Source organism: Lampetra planeri, chromosome 3 (assembly GCF_965212315.1).
Source record: "Lampetra planeri chromosome 3, kcLamPlan1.2.h2, whole genome shotgun sequence".
Lineage (NCBI taxonomy): Eukaryota > Metazoa > Chordata > Hyperoartia > Petromyzontiformes > Petromyzontidae > Lampetra > Lampetra planeri.
The window spans coordinates 23,366,486-23,384,972 of record NC_136109.1 but is presented as its reverse complement, the minus strand read 5'-3'; the positions used below and the strand labels follow the sequence as shown (position 1 = coordinate 23,384,972).

Genomic DNA, 18,487 nt, shown 5'->3' with positions numbered 1-18,487 from the left:
TGTTAGCGAGCACCTATGAAGGCCAGAACGGTACACGAGGGGGTGGGTGGCCAGCACCACGCCCGACCGCCTTTGTCTCCCCAGTGGCAATGTTTACACACTGCACCAGGTACTCATTTAATGCTGAGTCGACCTAGGGGAGGCCCAGGACCGGTTCAGATAATCGTCACTGGTGTTAGCCGTGAGCGGGAATCGAACCCGGGTCGCCAGGTTCATAGCGCAGCGCGCTAACCGCTACACTACAGCAAGGGGGCTTTAGTCATCATCCATAGGGCTCTGTCATGAATTCGTGTGAGTGTGGTGTCTTGGCGTTAGGGGCCACAAGGAATCTATTCGTCGATCAATCTAAATGTTTAAGTTTAATACGTAGCAGGATTTCACGACCAATATCATCCATAATGGAGTTTTTTTTTAGGTTAGATCGCGTAAATATATAAATGTGTCGTTACACCCGCCACCACCCGACACAGCCAACTAGTAAGGGTTGTCACGTAAACAGAACGTGCTAATTCGTCACGAGTATAGCACACCGGTGTGGTGGAGAGCCAAGCCACAACATTTACAATCTGAGTATGACGTTTCGCCAGTAATTACAACTAACTTACTAGTTGGCTGTGTCGGGTGGTGGCTGGTTTAACCACACATTTATATATTTATGCGATCTAACCCGAAAAAAAATCTCTATTATGGATGAATTTTTAACCTCACAGTTTACGTGTTTAATTGGTTATGTGTAAGGATCAACGTGTTTCTAGTCGTGCATGTGGCATGCAATGTGATAATGCGACTCCTTCAGACGTTGGTGGCTGCTAAATTGACGACTGTGAAGAAGAAAAATAATCGATTTTTTATTGGCATCGTGAAACCGAATTGTGACAATTCTAATGGTGCGGAGCTGTGCGTGGGTCATGTCGCCCTCGAACTGTCCAAATTGTTGAGAGATCGGCCACATCGTGGAGATTCTGGGTGCTAAAGGAACGGTCTCCATGAGTGCGGTAACCAAAAGGGAAGACATAAGACCAGATGGTGGGATACGGTCAGGGCAGATCTTGGAGGTCGCGTGTCAACTATCACGCAGCTGCGGGATTTGGCAAAGGATAACAAGTGCAGGCGAAAAAAGCGGTGGCGTCAACAGCATTTGCCATAATGACATTGAATGCTACACAAGAGTCACCTACATTGCCACTAATACCACCCCACAGCCACATACATAATGGAGATGTTTATCTATACAGTGAACATATTGGGCACGTGATGGATACGTTGGACACTAATGCTGCCCTCAATACACATACATTGTAAAGAAGTAACCAGTAATGTCACCCTTGAACCAGTGACATGATGGAGATGTTAGGGGCACCGCGGTGGTGAGATGTTAACTCCTTCGCCTGGTATACAGGAGGTCGTGGGTTCGATCCCGACCATGACGCCTGCTGTATATTTGGAGTTTGCATGTCTCTCTCTCCGCGGTCGCATATATTTTTCTCCGTGTCCTCCGGTTTTTCCCTCCACCTTTATGAACATGCGTTTAGAGTACTTCGAGGGGCTATCATTTGTGGCCAGGTCGCTTCTGAAAAAGAGCGACATACTCTTTGTTTTTTTTGGTAAAGTCACGTAGGTAGAAAATTCAAATAAATTAAATCACGACGTTTCGGAAGCAACACAAGCCTCCGTCTTCAGGTGGAACCGCCACAGCAAAATTACTGTAGTGAATAAAACCAAAGAGTATGAATCTTTGCAGTCACGAAAACTTAAAATCTAGAATTAAGAGCGACATAGCTCAGTCGGCCTTACCTGGTCAAATGAAACCTAGTTAACTCTTGCCACCCTCGAGTCATCTACACAGTTGAAATGTTCATCACTAATGCCACCCTAGGACCACCTACATTGCGGAGATGTTGAGCAGTAATGCCACCCTAGGACCACCTACATTGCGGAGATGTTGAGCAGTAATGCCACCCTAGGACCACCTACATTGCGGAGATGTTGAGCAGTAATGCCACCCTAGGACCACCTACATTGCGGAGATGTTGAGCAGTAATGCCACCATAGGACCACCTACATTGCGGAGATGTTGAGCAGTAATGCCACCCTAGGAACACCTACATTGCGGAGATGTTGAGCAGTAATGCCACCCTAGGAACACCTACATTGCGGAGATGTTGAGCAGTAATGCCACCCTAGGAACACCTACATTGCGGAGATGTTGAGCAGTAATGCCACCCTAGGACCACCTACATTGCGGAGATGTTGAGCAGTAATGCCACCCTAGGAACACCTACGTCATGGAGATGTTCGTCAGGAATGCCACCGCCACAGTCGCCTACGTCGTTCAGATATTGGGGGTACATTTGTCGAGATGTTCGTCACCCACGCGGCCCCTGTGGCTGCACTGGTCACGGAGCGACACTCGAGCCGTGATGCAGGAGCCTTTGTACCTTCAGCTCGGGCATGGTTCCAATCAGCTGGGAGGGGATGGTGATGTCGCAATAACCGGAGGAATCCTTCGAGACGAGGTGCGGAACCAGCTCCATGAATCTGCCGTGAAGCCTGTGGTGGCGAGAAGACAACGGAAACATTTAGTTTTTTTTGCTTCATCGCCACATCCACGCTGCAACAGGGTAGTTGTTTTATTCTTCTTGGTTCTTTCGGTAAAGTCACGTGACTTTACCGAAAGAACCAAGAAGATGAATCCCTGCAGTCACGAAAGCTTTAAATCGAAATTTAGGGTAGTTGTTCTTCGATTTGTATAAAAGCACCACTGGGATGTGATCTGGCTGTAAAGGTCCCATACACGATTTAAAGATAATTTGAGCTATAAACGTCTTTTTTTTAGAGCTCATCCTGTCAGTGTTGAAAATGTGTGCGGCAGAGGTGCTTTTAACACCAGCTGTTAGTTAGGGCACTAATCACAGGAACGCAATGGAAATTATGCCATGTAGTTAAATCCTTATTTTTTTTGGTGTATAAACTAGAAATCACCTTAAGGCATCGCCTTCAGGTCTCAAAAGAAATGATGACTCGTCAATCTTCAATACGGGCCTTTTTGGCAATTTAGCCTGCGTGTTTGATTTGGCAGCTTCCTCTGCAGCCATGCCAGCCCATTTCCGAGCCCCGGTACATGTTCAGTCAGCCTGAACAGCTTACTTATAGTTCAAGGCTTTACGGGCGACCATGAATCAAAGACTGCGACAGTGGCGCTTCTGTTCGCGCTGGCAGGAAACCAAGAAAGCAATGCTCGCCCGCCCGCCCGCTTGTGAGCCAAGCACTGCGGCTGCTTACTGGAAGGACGTTGGGTCTAGATTGCTTGTCACCCTGCACACGGTCACCGCATCGCGCGCTGTCAGATGCACTTCTGCGGCCGTCTGGAACGCTCCTCCTTCCGATATGAGGAAGCCACTGGGACTATGCACTTTTAAATAATCTAGATTGAAAAACTAATTTCTTGAGAACTGCTTGTTGTATTTAGTTTATTGTCCTTCGCCCGTACCTCCGATTATCACGGTTGGGAACGTACGGTACGAAAGAAGTTCAACATGCATGCAGACGTACGTACACCCCGCTGACCGCCTACTCTTACCTATATGCCCGACTCGGCAAACTGCACTCAAAGGCGTGGGCTATGGTTAAGTTAAGGGAAGCCAGTTGTGCTTGTTGCCTCTGGACGAGATGCGTGTGTCGCCTTCTCCTGTAAACCCAACGAAACGGCGCCGGACAACCGGAAGTCAAAGGGTAATATTTACAAAAATGTGCGTGTAAATCACGCTTGCTGTACACAGGGCGCAAAGGTCCAAAATGCCACTTGGCCAGCAACAGACAGCACCGTTGGAGGCGTAAGAGGTGAGGGTCAATACATCTCTTGAATTTCGATTGAGTTGAGACAGTTGAGACAGGTTATCAGAACGTGGGAAACAGAGACAATGGACGTTAATTCCAAATTGAACGTGAATAAATGACGCGAGTAAAATTTTAATTAACGTTGCCGTTTTAAATGACCCATAACTCACCTCCGTGCCCCCAAAAAAAACTCCCCAAAGTATTCATTTACCGTCCCTTTCGTTTCTGACTTCCTGTTTTCATCTTCCGTTCGCTGCACGCACCCCGGACAGCCGCGGTGAATATGAATTAGGCAGAAAACTACCTCGTGGAACATCATCATCAACTGCTTGCCCGCGGCCTTTCGGCACGTACGAATTATAACCGCACAAACGTGTGTTTCTCCCCACTTCCCCCCCCCGCGATTGTTAAATAAGAAAACATTTCGATGTCATACATGGGGAGATGAATTGATCCGTTGGCAATAACATTCTGTCGGCTAAGTAAGCCTTCTGTGCCGGGCACGTTGCTTTTCTGTTTTGGGCAAAAAAAAATCAATTTCTATTATGTGGACAAGGTAATGGAAAATGCCCTTCCTAGGATATAAATACTGCGGAAGTGAGCACCAATAGCACCACTAGTATAAACAATAAAATGGAAAATCCTTAGCACGGCTTATTTATTTATATACTTTTCCCATTTATCCCATAACGCAAAAGTTCTTCTGAAACCCACAACCGACGACCCACGGTGGCAATGCCTTTTATGAGCAATGCTCCCATAAATAACGCTGCTGGATTTACTCTTCATACCTTCACAAGTGATAAGCACAATCTCCGTGACGTTCCTTAACGGCCGTTGCGACGCTGCCGCTTATTCTCTCGACTTCTCATACGGGAGCGTAATTAGCACACTGACAGAGTTCCTTGATCTGATTTTGCACGAGCCAAGAAAAATGAGAGAGGTGCCATGCCACGGATGACCATCTCAGGTTAATATTTTTGGATAATGTGTTTGAAAACACAGTGTAACGTTTTTAGTATCTCTGGTGCTCAAAGCAAACTGAGCTTGGAAATTCAGTTTTAATATGGCTCGTAAAAGAGCAGCCTTGTAAAATCCCATCCAAGAGTAAAATAGGCCGTACATTTTTAAAATATATATTTTATAATGCACATCCATTGCTCAGCAAATCCTTTTCGATCGCAGGGGAGAGATATCACTCAACACAACCATAATTGAGAAATAATGGAATTTTAAATGGGGGTATTTGTAATGGCCTGGGATAAGGCTGACGTTATATAACAGGATAATAAGGGGCCAGCCGTCACGATTCTGATTCTGGGCCCACTGTGTGCGTCTGTGGATCCATTCCCCGTGTGTGAGCGTGCGTGCGTTGCGTAGATGCACGTGTGTGTGCGTTTCACGGAGATCCGCTCTCGCGTGTGTGTGCGCGCGCACGTGTGTGAGGAACGGTGGCGCAGTGGTTAGCGCGCTGCGCCACGAAGCCGACCACCCGAGTTCAACTCCCGCTCATGGTCAACACCGGTGACGATCATTATCTGAACCAGTTGCTGACTGTCCCTACAGCCGGCTCAGTCTCGAATGAGAACCTGGTGCGGTGTGTTAACATCGCCACTTGGGAGGCAAAGGGCGGATGAGCGTGGTGCTAGCCATTCCTATGCTTTTGACATGGGAATGGCTTAATTGTCCATTAGGCACAGCTGAAAAATTCCCCACTACCACAACAGCGGGTCTTCCATGTTAAAAAACAAATGCCCTCTGCATTTTCTCACGTGGGATAGGCTAACATTCATTCCCTAATGGAAGCACGATCGATGTATCTCATCCAAAACCATCCCAAACAACAGGCGCTGTGTCAGATTCCAAATAAATCCCTCCATGAAATATTTAGGCTTGACCCCACGGCTGTTGAACTCTATTGGGCTGAGCGCCGTATTTGTGGGCCCTTGTGGAGCGGTATGTGTGCACTCATTTAGCATGCGATAGCGCGGCTTTATTGACCCGATCAATCGCTGATATTTATGGACGGCTGTTCAACACTGTCCATTTTCGTGTCATCTCGCACACGCACACCGTGTGCCAAGCTGGTGACACCATGGTGCAGAGACTGTTCAGACACTGATCAGGACCTCGCTGTAAATCGCCGAGCAGCATCGCTGACATATGCGGGCTGCCAGTATCGGTGCTGGATTACCCAGCGCGTCGCCACAACTCTGCATATCACAGACATCAATCAAAGCCGTACGTCCGATTAATAATAACGATGATAAGCTTTACTTATCCATAAGTGCCTCAGGACTCTTTTCAAGAGGGTCAGGTAATGCGTTGAGATGTTTGGCCAATTTTAGTTGTGAGTAGGAAACGGACCTGAGGAAACCCCCCACCACGCACACCAAGAATTGACACTAAAAGCTCTGCACAGATAGATTCAAGAATCCATCGCCGAACTGAAAATGATCTGTCCACTCCGCAGCCCCAAGCATACAGCATCTGGTATTCTCATGCAGCCTCTCATACAAGCACTAACCAGGCTCAAGCCTGGTTAGCTTCCAAGACCTGACCACATCAGGAGCATTCAAAGTAGTTTGGTCGCGAGAGAATCGTCGTAAGATTTGGGGCCAGGGCTTGTTGTAGATGGGGGGAGAGGGACCCTAGTTGGCTCCACTAGGGCCGACAGAGGAGCCCTGATATATTTCTAGCAGGTGTGAATCCTACAAAGCGGTAGCAGTGTTAAAAAAAAAACTCGGGCACCAAGGGGCTCTGGATTAATGAAAAAATAAAGGTGCACAAATTAAATAATCAGCTCTATTTCAAATCCTAATGAAAATAGCAAGCTAATTAATGGAAAGAGACAATGAATCTCTCTCATTGATATCTTGCCTGCATGTTTCTTCCCTTCATTCTCTCATCTCGCTGCATCTCATCACATGTCTGTCTACGTATTTATAATCTCACTATATCTATATCTCGTGTGTGTATATATATTCCGTTGTCTCGCTAGGATTTAATACATTTAAAGGGGAAGGCCACCAAAACATATTTTTGCTTAGGGCCCCAAATGAGCCAGCACCATCACTCTCTACAAAGCTCGGTAATTGTTTCAAATATATCTATGTTCTCATTCCAGAAATATTTACTTCTGGGGGGGGGGGGGGGGGCTAGAGAAGAGGGGGGGGGGTACCATTGAACAATCACGTGGGGCACGTGGACGTCGATAACTCTGAACTGCAAAATGGTGTGAAGATGAGACGCTGCTGTGTTTGAGATCCCAGTAAGCGGATGATCTACGCGCCAGTCGTGAAACATCGACTGTCATTACCACACGGCTGTGGTCATAAAAAACAAATACGCGGGCACATGTAGTTGCCGATGTTCATTTGTTGTCACACCTGTGTTGCTGGAAAGAACAATATTGGTAGAAATGCCGTGAAGTAACCGTTTGGCTGATTAGTAGTGATGTTTGTAGGCTCACCGCGTGGGGAAAGGTTTTCTCCAGACAGGCCAATTTAGTGAATGTTTAGAAGTAAGCCAAAGGCGTTGGTTTTAAGTTGATGACAGTGTAAATGGGGTGGAGCGAAGGCCACGTGGTTATCACACTGCACTATGAACCCGGTGACCTGAGTTTTATTCCCAGCCACCGCTAAGTTCAGTGGCGAGTGGTATCTGAAGCGCTTATGCGCTCCTCATCTTCGTTAGCCCGCACCAACCAGGGTGATGAAGCACGATTTAGCGTGGGAAGACTTTCATCCAGCGGTGGATTGATGAACGGATGTGGATCCTTAGTATGGTAGAAATGGCTCAAAGTGGGTTATTAGCTAAACCAGGTTGTTTTCTTTTTGCAATATACCCACTAATACATTTGATTAGAGCTCTGCCCAATCCTCCCTTATCTTGACGCCACGTCATTGCTCATCATTAAGGAACCGTATCCCTTTTAATCCTCCGTCGTTTGCCAGCGGAATGCCGATTTTTCTGCAAAGGGGGCCCGGGAGAATGGGCGACCATCCTGACAATTTGGCGTGAGATTGAGGCGTCATGCTGTCCCGATGTAACGTGCAATCTGGCACTGCGTATGCTTCCCTTGCGTGTCTTCCATGCCTGGACACATTATTTTATGTTTGCTGGAGAGGGTGCCGTGCTGACGAGATGTTAACTACCTCTCCTGGAATACAGGAGGTCGTGGGCTCGATCCAGACACTGACGCCTGCTGTACATTTGGAGTTTGCGGTGTCTCTCTCTCCGTGATTGCGTGGATTTTTCTCCGGGTCCTCTGGTTTTTTCCTCCACATTAAAAAATATGCGTTGAGAGTATGTGGCTGCTATAAATTTCCACATGATACGCCATCATGGGCTATATAGCTGAGTGGGCCTTACCTGCTAAAAAATGTAGTGAATAGTAAAATAGAACTTTTATCGTTCCACCGCCATTCTCCACTCTATCAAAACACAGCACGGGATCGCGATGAACAAGAAAACATAAAAAACGAACTGAGCAGCCATAGAATGCCTGACGTTTCACCAACGTCATCATCGTTATTACCATCAGCCATGGTCAATCCACTGCTGGATGAAGCACTGGACACGGCAGCTGAATGCAATGGTAATGTAGCGAATCTCGGCAACGGTCCATGCTGTCTACGTCTGCTACGGGCGGCTACCCTGGATTGGAGATTAGCACTTGCCTGTCTCTCTGCTGTGCCGTGCCGCTTAACTAACTGTTTTACATTACTGGGCCGTCAGACTTGTGTTGGCTTCAACGGTACCCTGGAGATGTGTCCCACACCGGCTATTTGGCTGCTGAATAGCGAAGCGCCGGGGTTGCACTCTCCAGCGCAGTAAACCGCGCGTATATAACGCATTCATTGCAAATGGGGCTGGACGGCCGCGATCATAAAAATCTGTGGCATCCGCCCCCTGTGTGCCAGTAACACCGAGTCACGAGAGTTCCCAGAAGCAGTTGGCGGATGTTGTCGGTTTCCAGTGTGTCTGGGGCTTCCGCGTACCCTTTGTGTGTCTGTACCAGAGGTCGCAAACGGGTTTTGATTCCTTACCCGTACCCGGCCGCACCAGGGTCGCAAATGGGTACCCGTACCCGTACCTGGCCGGGTACGGGTAGCCGGGTATCGGGTAGGGTACGGGTTTCGGGTACCCGGTTGCGACCTCTGGTCTGTACAGGTGCGAGCGGGAGAGCGGGCACGCCGCAAAACGTGGCGTTAAATATTCACGACGTGAAACGGGTGGATGAGGCGAGTTGCCATTTGATCATGAGATTTTGGGGAAAAGTGTGACGTTTAAAGGACATCAAAGAGGCACTGTAATCGCGTAGATATAAATAAATGTAGGTCCATTTGTCTTTCCACGAAAAGGTCGTATTTGTTATTCCATCAGCCGAACCTGCGGTGCTCATGAGACCTGCCCGCTCATGGGTTTCCTTGTTTCCGCACATTTTGCTGAATTTTGGTCGAGAAAGCCTATTGGCTATTGTAATATGTTTTTAGTTGGATAGATTACATTGTCTTTGGGTCTTTCGGTAAAGTCACGTAGATAGAAAATAGTAAATTAATAAATCGCGACGTTTCGATCACAACACAAGCAATCGTCTTCAGGTGAAAAAATACAGCAGGCGAACTGCTTAGGCAGACATATAGCGAGAGAGCTGCTACGTGACTTTACCGAAAGACCCAAAGAGTATGAATTCCTGCAGTCACGAAAGCTTTAAGTCAAGATTGCATAGATTAGTAAACCCTTTGTGGACGTAAGACAAAGTGGCAAAAATTAACGTACGACTTTGCGGGAAGTCAACAGATGTCAACAGTTGTTGTCCTCTGGCGAGACTGGCTTCTACCACGAGGACGGTGGAGTTCCACCAATGGCTCAGAACTCGCTGAATGGACACGATTGTTCATGACAACAGGTCAACAACTTTGTTTCTTGACTGCATCAGGTGATACACGTAACATATGTTTTCACCTAAGGTGTCCCCACACCCATAGTTGAGTGCAAATCATTCAAACATTCATTACAAGCACCCTCTGATCAATCATCTTGACAATCATCTTCTTGGTTCTTTCGGTAAAGTCACGTAGAATGGAAATAAAAAAATAATATAAATAAAACATAATAACATATATAATAAATAAAAAATTCGTATATTATTCTATTCTATTACTTTATTATACTATTTTATTATGTTTAATTTAGATTTTTATTATTTTATTATTTTCATTCTACGTGACTTTACCGAAATAACCAAGAAGATGAATCCCTGCAGTCATGAAAGCTTTAAATCGGAACTTGACAATATTATGGGATGCCATTTCAATAAATTATGTTCAAATAATTATATTCGCGCTTGGTGGACGATGTCATCGCAGGAACGTAAGAAGTGGTGGCAGCTTGGGAAGGCCTTCATCCAGCAGTTGATAGACCATGGCTAATGATGATGATGATGAACTCGGGGTTGTCCGGGGGTGCCTGTGGCATGCGGCATCCCCGAACAACCATTTACGGCCTTCGGCCAGGAAAGTCACAAAAAAAATTGCACACCAACGACGCATTCACTCGATGCTCCGTTTTGAAGTTTTAAAACGAAACATCTTTGAATTGTTGAATTAAAGCTTTCGTGACTGCAGGAATTCGTATTCTTGGGTCTTTCGGTAAAGTCACGTAGATAGGTTCAAAGAAAATAACAAAACAATAACAAAAAACGACGACGTTTCGATCGCCAACGCAAGCAATCGTCATCAGGAGAAAAAAATATATAGCAGGAAAGCTGCTGAGGCAGGATGTTTTAAAGGTTTGAAATTGGTGTTGCCCAAGGGTCATCAGCGAAGTGGGCGGGGCTAGTGATGTTAATGTGATAAATTTGCATGTCAATGTAAGATCGCAGAGCCACCGCCACATCGAGGAGAACGAGCAACGGTGGCTGTGTTAGTGAGACATTGAACCTGTTAATGTAAAGACATTTCACCTGTTAATGGAAAACCAGAGAGTCGAAAATAACTACTAACATCGGAAGGCAGGATGGAAACACCACAGCCATGAAAACGACGGAAAGTGCAGCGTTCATCACGGATAGATACATTTGTGCGCTTATATAAGAGTATGTTACCCAATGGTGTGTAACTTTCATACTGTTTTTTTTTTGTTTTTACAAAAGCCTTACATGCCGCTTAAACATTCCTGCAAGAGGACATATGAACATTGGTGCAGCCATATCATTTTCTAACAATGACAACCAAAAAACGCTCCCAGATTTTTTTTGGGGCCGCATTTATAATGGGAAGGGTTCCAAGTCGTGCCAACGTTCACTGGGCCAACGTTGGGCAAACTTTGGCAAGTGAATGGAACCGCTGGACAATGCTGACCCAGGTGCTTTTCATCACGGAGGAAACGCGCCTGGCACCGTACCTGAAGCTCTCACGCAAGCTGCACGGATTCCGCTGTGCGCTCACACACTTGAAAAATACTTGCTGCGGCATTCATTTCATTTCTTCTCCTAACGAATCGTGGCTACAAATTCAAACCCCATAGGTCCAACGCGCAAGGAGGCTCGGGGACAAGGCACCTTAATTCTGCACAGCTGCTGCACGGCCCATTGCAAAAGCACACGGTGATTAGTGCCACGGTGTTGGGCCATCACGAGATGCCGAGCCGCCATCCATCGCACGCACGCACGCACGTGGAAGCCGACTCTGCTCTCGGCAAGACGGATTCGCCCGGTCCGTTTTGTCGAGCAAAATTTTTTTTCTTCTTTTGCTCGAGCATTTTTGTTTGCTGACATACGATGTATCTTTCTGCCTCCCCTTGTGCGCTGTAGTTGATGGTTTAATCATGCCCGCATCCCGCTGCATTTCAACACATGACGGCGTCAACAATCTTTTCCTCCCGTCGATCCTCGGGTAAGTGACAGCCCCAGTGAGGGATTGCCGCCTTTTGCGATCATCCTCCCCGGCTCCGGTAATCGGGCGGCTCCAGCTCTCCGCTTTATTTATACGGCGCTCAAAGTCTACTCACAAGCGCCGGCGGCGGCGGCGACTAAAGTGGCTGCAAAAACCACTCGGGCTCTGCTCTATCGGCCAGTGCCGGTTGTCACGCTGTGATTGGCAACGCACGTACACACGCGCATGTCGTCTGCGATCCGTTTCACGTTGATTCGACTTGAAGACAACGCGTCGGAGAAATGAAATGGGTTCTTTTCTGTTGACTGTGCTGCGAAGAAAATAACGCCGTGCATAGAAGGCTGCATCTGCCATGCAGCGGTTGCTGCACCCACAGTACAGAGGGTTCGGGTTCAATTCATGGTAAAGGTGGTAGATGGAACCATGATAAGATTGCAGTAAATGGGTTTAAAGATTGACAACCTGCTGATGATATCGGTAGGGTTTGGCATTTATGTGTACAATGCTAAAAAAATGCACGAGAACTGCATATATTATACTAGGGGTTTAACAATTCACCACTGCCCCCATCCCGAACGATTACATGAATTTCCACTATTATGGGCCGCAATTCAATTCAAGAATGTATTCTCTCATACCACTTACAGATATATAAATTCCAATGCGTGATCAGGTACTTTATCACATGTTTTTTATGACCATTCAATGATACACAGATTCGCATTATAGCAATGCAGTGGAATAAACATCCATTGATATTGCGCAAGAATGCAGCAATTGGTGATCAGCTCTATAACTTTCAGGAAAATGCAGTCAATAACATCATGGCTCGCTCAGGCTATTTCAATTTACACGATCACAATAGCTCGCTTTGGTCGATATTTCAACCTGTCGCTCTAATGCTCCGATAATCAGGTTCTTATACCAAATGCCAGTGATGTTGCATATGGTCACGGATCAAAGCCAGTTCTTGTACTTTGACATGCATCTGTGTATGTGTGTAGGGAGCGGTGGCGCAGTGGTTAGCGCATTGCGCAGTAACTTGAGTTCGAATCGCGACCACGTTTAACATCAGTAGCGAGTGATATCTGAACTTTTGTTGACCTTTCACCTTTGTCAGCCTTAAACGAAAAACTAGTTTGCTGTGTAATCACCACCACCGTGGGGGCAAATGTGGTCGGATCTGATCCTGGCTTCACCACCCCTTATTGCATTGCACTGTGCATGCACACAGCACTTGCCCCAACAGTCTGTTAACATCTGTATTAAAAGTTCTTGGTATGTGTGTGTTAGTGCGCGTGGAGAAAGATTGTATACCAAAGCAAAAGTAAGATAGATCATCCGAATACATTCTTAAACATGTACAGATGTTGGCAAAGGGCAAGCATCGAGGAGGCCAAAGCTGGAGATCAGAGGAGGCAAGATTGAATGGCAGGCGAGTTGCATGGACAGGATGTCACCCTGCATTTCATAATCAGAGCCGCTCGCGGCTGCCTCGTGGATAATTCCGATGACGGATGGGCAGAGCAAGAGGTGGGGGGGGAATGGCTGTTGCGGCGTGTCAGCGAGACTGACCGTGATCATCTCGTCGTGACGTCACCTCCATCAGTCTTTGCGACACAAGCGGCTCTGTCCGGCTCCCCAGCCCCCTTCGCCGCATGCTCGTCAAGGCAGGAGCAGCGGCAACGCGAGAACAGTTGGTTCATCTTCTTGGTTCTTTCGGTAAAGTCACGTAGAAGGAAAATAATAAAATAATACAAATATTAAACATAATAAAATAATTCTCACGACGTTTCGGCCACAACGCAAGCAGCCGTCCTCAGGTGAAGAATGAGGACGGCTGCTTGCGTTGTGGCCGAAACGTCGTGAGAATGATTATGTTTTATTTTTATTATTTTATTATTTTCCTTCTACGTGACTTTACCGAAAGAACCAAGAAGATGAATCCCTGCAGTCACGAAAGCTTTAAATCGAAAGTTGGTTCATCGTCATTAAAATCGTTGTCAGCCATGGTCAATCCACTGCTGGATGAAGGCCTGCCGAAAGCCCCCGTCACGTCTCGCGAGCACGGCTCCTGCATGTGAACTGACTTCACCGCTGCTTTTGCCCAATGGCTGACTTCGTGGATGTGTTTCATTTCTCGGCCGATACACGTTAAGCAATTAAAATTTGGTTTGCGATCACTTCCTTGCCGAGTAATTATCTCAAGCTGCCACACATCGAGATGTGCTGCATGGTATGTGCGGTTATAAATAATAATATATGATGACTAATCGTTTTTATTTTATTTACATGAACGTTTTGAAGCCACTGCCAGATGAAGCCCTCCTGCACGCCACGTGGTTGACCATACTCGAGGAAGGTGCGCAGGAACAGAACTGCTTCGATGACGGGAGGGATGGAGGGATGGAGGGGGCCCCAAGAATCGCGTTAGATATCACTCACCACCCAGGAGTCAAACTTAGGTCGCCTGGTTCGCAACAAAAGTTTTCTGACCACTGCACCACCGCTCCACCCGTACGGTGCAGGGGTGGATTACGGGTACGCTTTTACAAAAATACCACAATGGCGAAACTTAAATGCGGAGTTGGTTCTCGTAGAGGACTCGACCATGCTTAAGTGAATGACACAATCGATCGTGAGGGTCGTTTCCAGGCTGCAATTAAGTCAAGGGAAGGGCAAATGCATGAGGTGTGTAGAGACACGAGGATATATATATAGCGTGTCCATGTCGCAAGTGTGCCCCAGACTGGCAGCCTCCGCAGCTGCCAGCCGACCACACTCCACGTGACATTCACGAGGAGTAGGAGCGGGGTGGTGCTGATGATGTTCATAATCAGCACCGCGAGTCGGCAAGTCTCAATCCCTGCAGTTCCTCGTTGCGGTGCCATCTCCCTTTACCACATAGCATCGCAATTTCGTGATGCACAAGGATTGTGTTTCGCTACACTGGCAAAGCTATTGTTACACTGGCTAAGGCAGAGGCCAAGTCAGGAGACAAAGGTTGAGAGAAGGTCACGGTTTTTAGGTGGAGGAGCTTCGTATGAGAGTGTTTTAAAACCGAAGCAATGGTTTGATATATGGCAGTGTTGACCTTTTTCACTTGTCCTGTTTGCAGGAAACGATCGTACGAATGTGTCAATTATCGTGAAGGTGACTGATAAGAATTTGTTCGCAGAAATCAAAGTTAAATGTTTAATGTGGGCGTGGATTAAGTTAGAGTAGTTTAAGTTTAAGATGATGTAAATTACTTTTTGCTCTTTCAACTTCCCAGCAAAGAAACAGGGTAGAGAATCCATAATAAAGATTTTGTTTTGGGTTAGAACGCGTAAATATAAACGTGCCGTTAAACCCGCCACTTCCCGACACAGCCAATTAGTAAAGGTTGTCACGTAATGAAAACGTGCCATTTAGTTACTACTGCAGCACACCGATGCATTGGAGAGTAAACCCACTACAACATTTACAATTCCAGTACCGTGACGTTTCGCTGGTGATTACAACAACCAGCATCACCAGGCGATTAGCCGGAACGGCAGGGAAGTTGTACAAAGCGTACGAGGCCACACGCACGTGACTCTTCATCCTGGAGAAATCCGATGGGCTATGGATGTCTTTGTTGACGGATGTCCAGTAGGGTCCGGGTCTGAAAGCCCCAACGACAAACAGCACGAAACACGCGCTGTCGCACATGATCGCAGGGGAGTGCGCTCGAGTCAAGCCCGAGCAACGGGACTCTGCCCACCGTGCCCAGGGGGGCGGAGTGCCGAAGCTCCTTCGGGGACTGGGTTTTAGAGCAGGAGAATTGGCATGGGAACGCAGACTCCTGGCGGGGTGGAGGGTGCAGAGATGTGCGCAGAGACGGACGAGGACCGTTTCCCGTTGGACGCGGGAACGACGCGGCATGAGCATGCGGAGAAGACAGTTTACGCGACGGCACGGGTACAATGTACACGCAGGGAGAACGTCACGAATGTAAGGGGCGGCGGGCGAGGGGGGGGGGCTTTTATTGTCACAAAGTTGGCCAGCGTTGTCGCTGTTGATGAAGAAGGTTCGGGTTTCTCCGTTGTTGCGAGCAGCAGTTGCACGGCGAGGTTTTATTTTGGTCGTCGCTTGAAACGCCACAAAAATGTATTAAATCCGGACGAGTGGATATTGGTGGTGAACGAATCACCTTGTCAGTGATATTTAAAATAGGTTTTAGTTTCGGTGTTTCATCGGTGAGATTTCAAAAATCTAACAGTCCCTTATCGGATTAAAATGTGTGTAAACTCTTTTTTTCCATTTGTTTATATATATAGTATAACAAATAAAAAGTTGCAGCAGCTTACTCATATTTTATTTGCACTTAGGTCGTACCTCCTGGACATCTGTGAAAAATAGCTGTACTGTAAAGTTCATCGGATTCCTCCAGTATGAATACATCTTATGATTATGATACCATCTTCATCACTCATGTTCCATCCACTGCTGGGTGAAGGCTTCCCCACGATTATACATGTGCCCCATACGATGCCACAATCCATACAAACTGCTCTCTGCAGGGATTCTTTCAGGCAGGTTCACTCCTCTGGCTGCCATTCTATCACCAGTCTCTACTCCTTTGAATGTCATCCCTTCTAGCCATGATGTGTCCTGCCCAGGCTCACCTACTTAAACATTTTTTTATTTTACCAGGTAAGGCGCCACTGAGCTATATAGCTCTTTTTCAGAAGCGATCTGGCTATCACAAATGATAGCTCAACGAAAGTGGCTTATCCCGTGGAAATGTATAGCAGCCAAATACTCCAAATGTATGTTTCTAAATGTGGAGGGAAAAACCGGAGAACCCGAAGAAAAATCCACGCGACCACGGGGAGAACATGCGAACTCCAAATATACAGGCGTCAAGGTCGGGATTGAACCCACAACCTCCTGTATAACAGGTGAGGTAGTTAACATCTCGCCATCTCACGGGAGATTGTGGAGGCGGATTGGGCAGGATAGATTACAGCGATTAATGTATTATAGCTGATGGTGATGATGAGACATAACTTCAACCTCTTAGTTATTCTGATGCAACCATTTTAAAACGTCTATCCTTAGCTACGCATATGTTTTGCAAGTGGAAAAATAAACATTCGGGGTACATGATGTAAAATATATGAACGTTCTGGCACGAAGACGGTCGCAAGTGCCCTCTGTATTACATTTGCCATCATCATCATCAGCAATGATCCATCGACTGCGGACAAAGACTTCCTGACGCCGTCGCCATTCCATAGTGGCCTGGCGATGACACTATTGGTTGGCAATGCCATACAATGTGATTGCGTCTGATGTGATATTACGTGTCATTTGATACTTGACGTGGATTTCGAATGTTTTTTTTGTTTGTCCCCCTCTCCTAACAGCCTCTTCCCCAACAGCCTCGTCCCCAACACAAGAATTAACAGTGGCGCTTGGAGCGATTGTGCGCTTGCAAGTGACCGCTCCTTAATGGCGGTGACCATTTCAGCTGTGATTACACTAATTAACATTCCGAGATAGCGTTTCACCGAATCACGGTGGTGACATTAGACCCGCGTGCGCCGCTCAAGGTTGAACGCTTTAGAATCGGCACTTAAAAAGTCACGTGTAGAAATACCGAGACTCCTTAAATACTCATCACTTATAATGGCCAATTAATGGTGCCCGTGTCCAGTAATGGGAGAAAGAAAACGGAAACTTCAATGTTGACGCCCTACGTGCAATCCCTCCCTCCCCACTCCGCCAACTAAATGTCCTTCATAATCAACGTTTTTGGGTTTAGATCGCGTTATTTATAAATGTGTCGTAACCCTCCACCACCCGACACGGCCAATCAGTAAAAAAAAAGTGTCACGTTGACAAAAGACAAATAGTTCACTGCTTTAGCCCACCGGTGTGTTGAAGCGTGAAACCACAACATATCGGCTTTCATTCTAGCCAGCCGCTTAAACTTGCGCAAAAAAAAGGGTATCAACAGTAAACACTTGGCGCCTCCATAACAGTGGGGAATTAAGACCATTAGCTGTCTTTAAGTACGTGGCACGACCTCAATGGGTTGTGAATTATCGCGAGGCGTTGTCGGTGGGCCTCGCTGGCACTTTGAAGCATGTCAGCGGAATGCATCACGGTTGGGGGGGGGGGTTGACACACGCTAATAATATTCACGACGTGCCGAGCTGCGGACCCGCTTTACTTTGCCGATGGAAAAATGGGAGGGGAATATTCGTTTAACACGGAAGCTTTTGCGACCAATATCATCCATAATACAGGGTTTTTCGGGTTAGATGGCGTAAATAAAATGTGTCGTTAAACCCTCCACCACCAGTCACAGCCCTATTAGTAAGGGGTTTGTCACGTAATCAGAACATGCTAATTTGTTACCAGTACAGTACACCGGTGTGTTGAAGAGCATATCCAACACGCTGCTGTACTCGTAACGAATTGGCATGTTCTGTTTTCGTGACAAACCTTACTAATTGTCCGTGTCCAGTGGTGGCAGGTTTAACAACACATTTATATTTACGCGATCTAACCCCCAAAAAAACCTTATATTATGGGAATATTTCTTTATTCGTCTGTCATCCTTCAAAAGAGAAGGGTGTCTGCTCGTGAGCCAGAGAGAAAGGATGACGGCGTCTCTACGTTCCCTGCAAGCATCAAGGCTCCCCAAAAGTCCAGGCAGTGACATGGTTTGAGTTTATTTGCTATGCGACACCGGTCATCCCATTAAGCCGCTTTCC

General features: G+C 46.8%; 1 protein-coding gene across 1 annotated transcript in view; it reads right to left on the bottom strand.

The window, feature by feature from the left end:
* Positions 1-18,487, bottom strand: part of LOC144741623 (calcium and integrin-binding family member 2-like) — a 41,955-nt gene that overhangs the window by 11,491 nt on the left and 11,977 nt on the right. The window contains exon 2 of the mRNA XM_078624128.1: positions 2,439-2,550. Within this exon, the coding sequence (XP_078480254.1) occupies positions 2,439-2,534 (96 nt within the window). The 5' untranslated portion in view covers positions 2,535-2,550. The remainder of the gene's footprint in view (positions 1-2,438; positions 2,551-18,487) is intronic.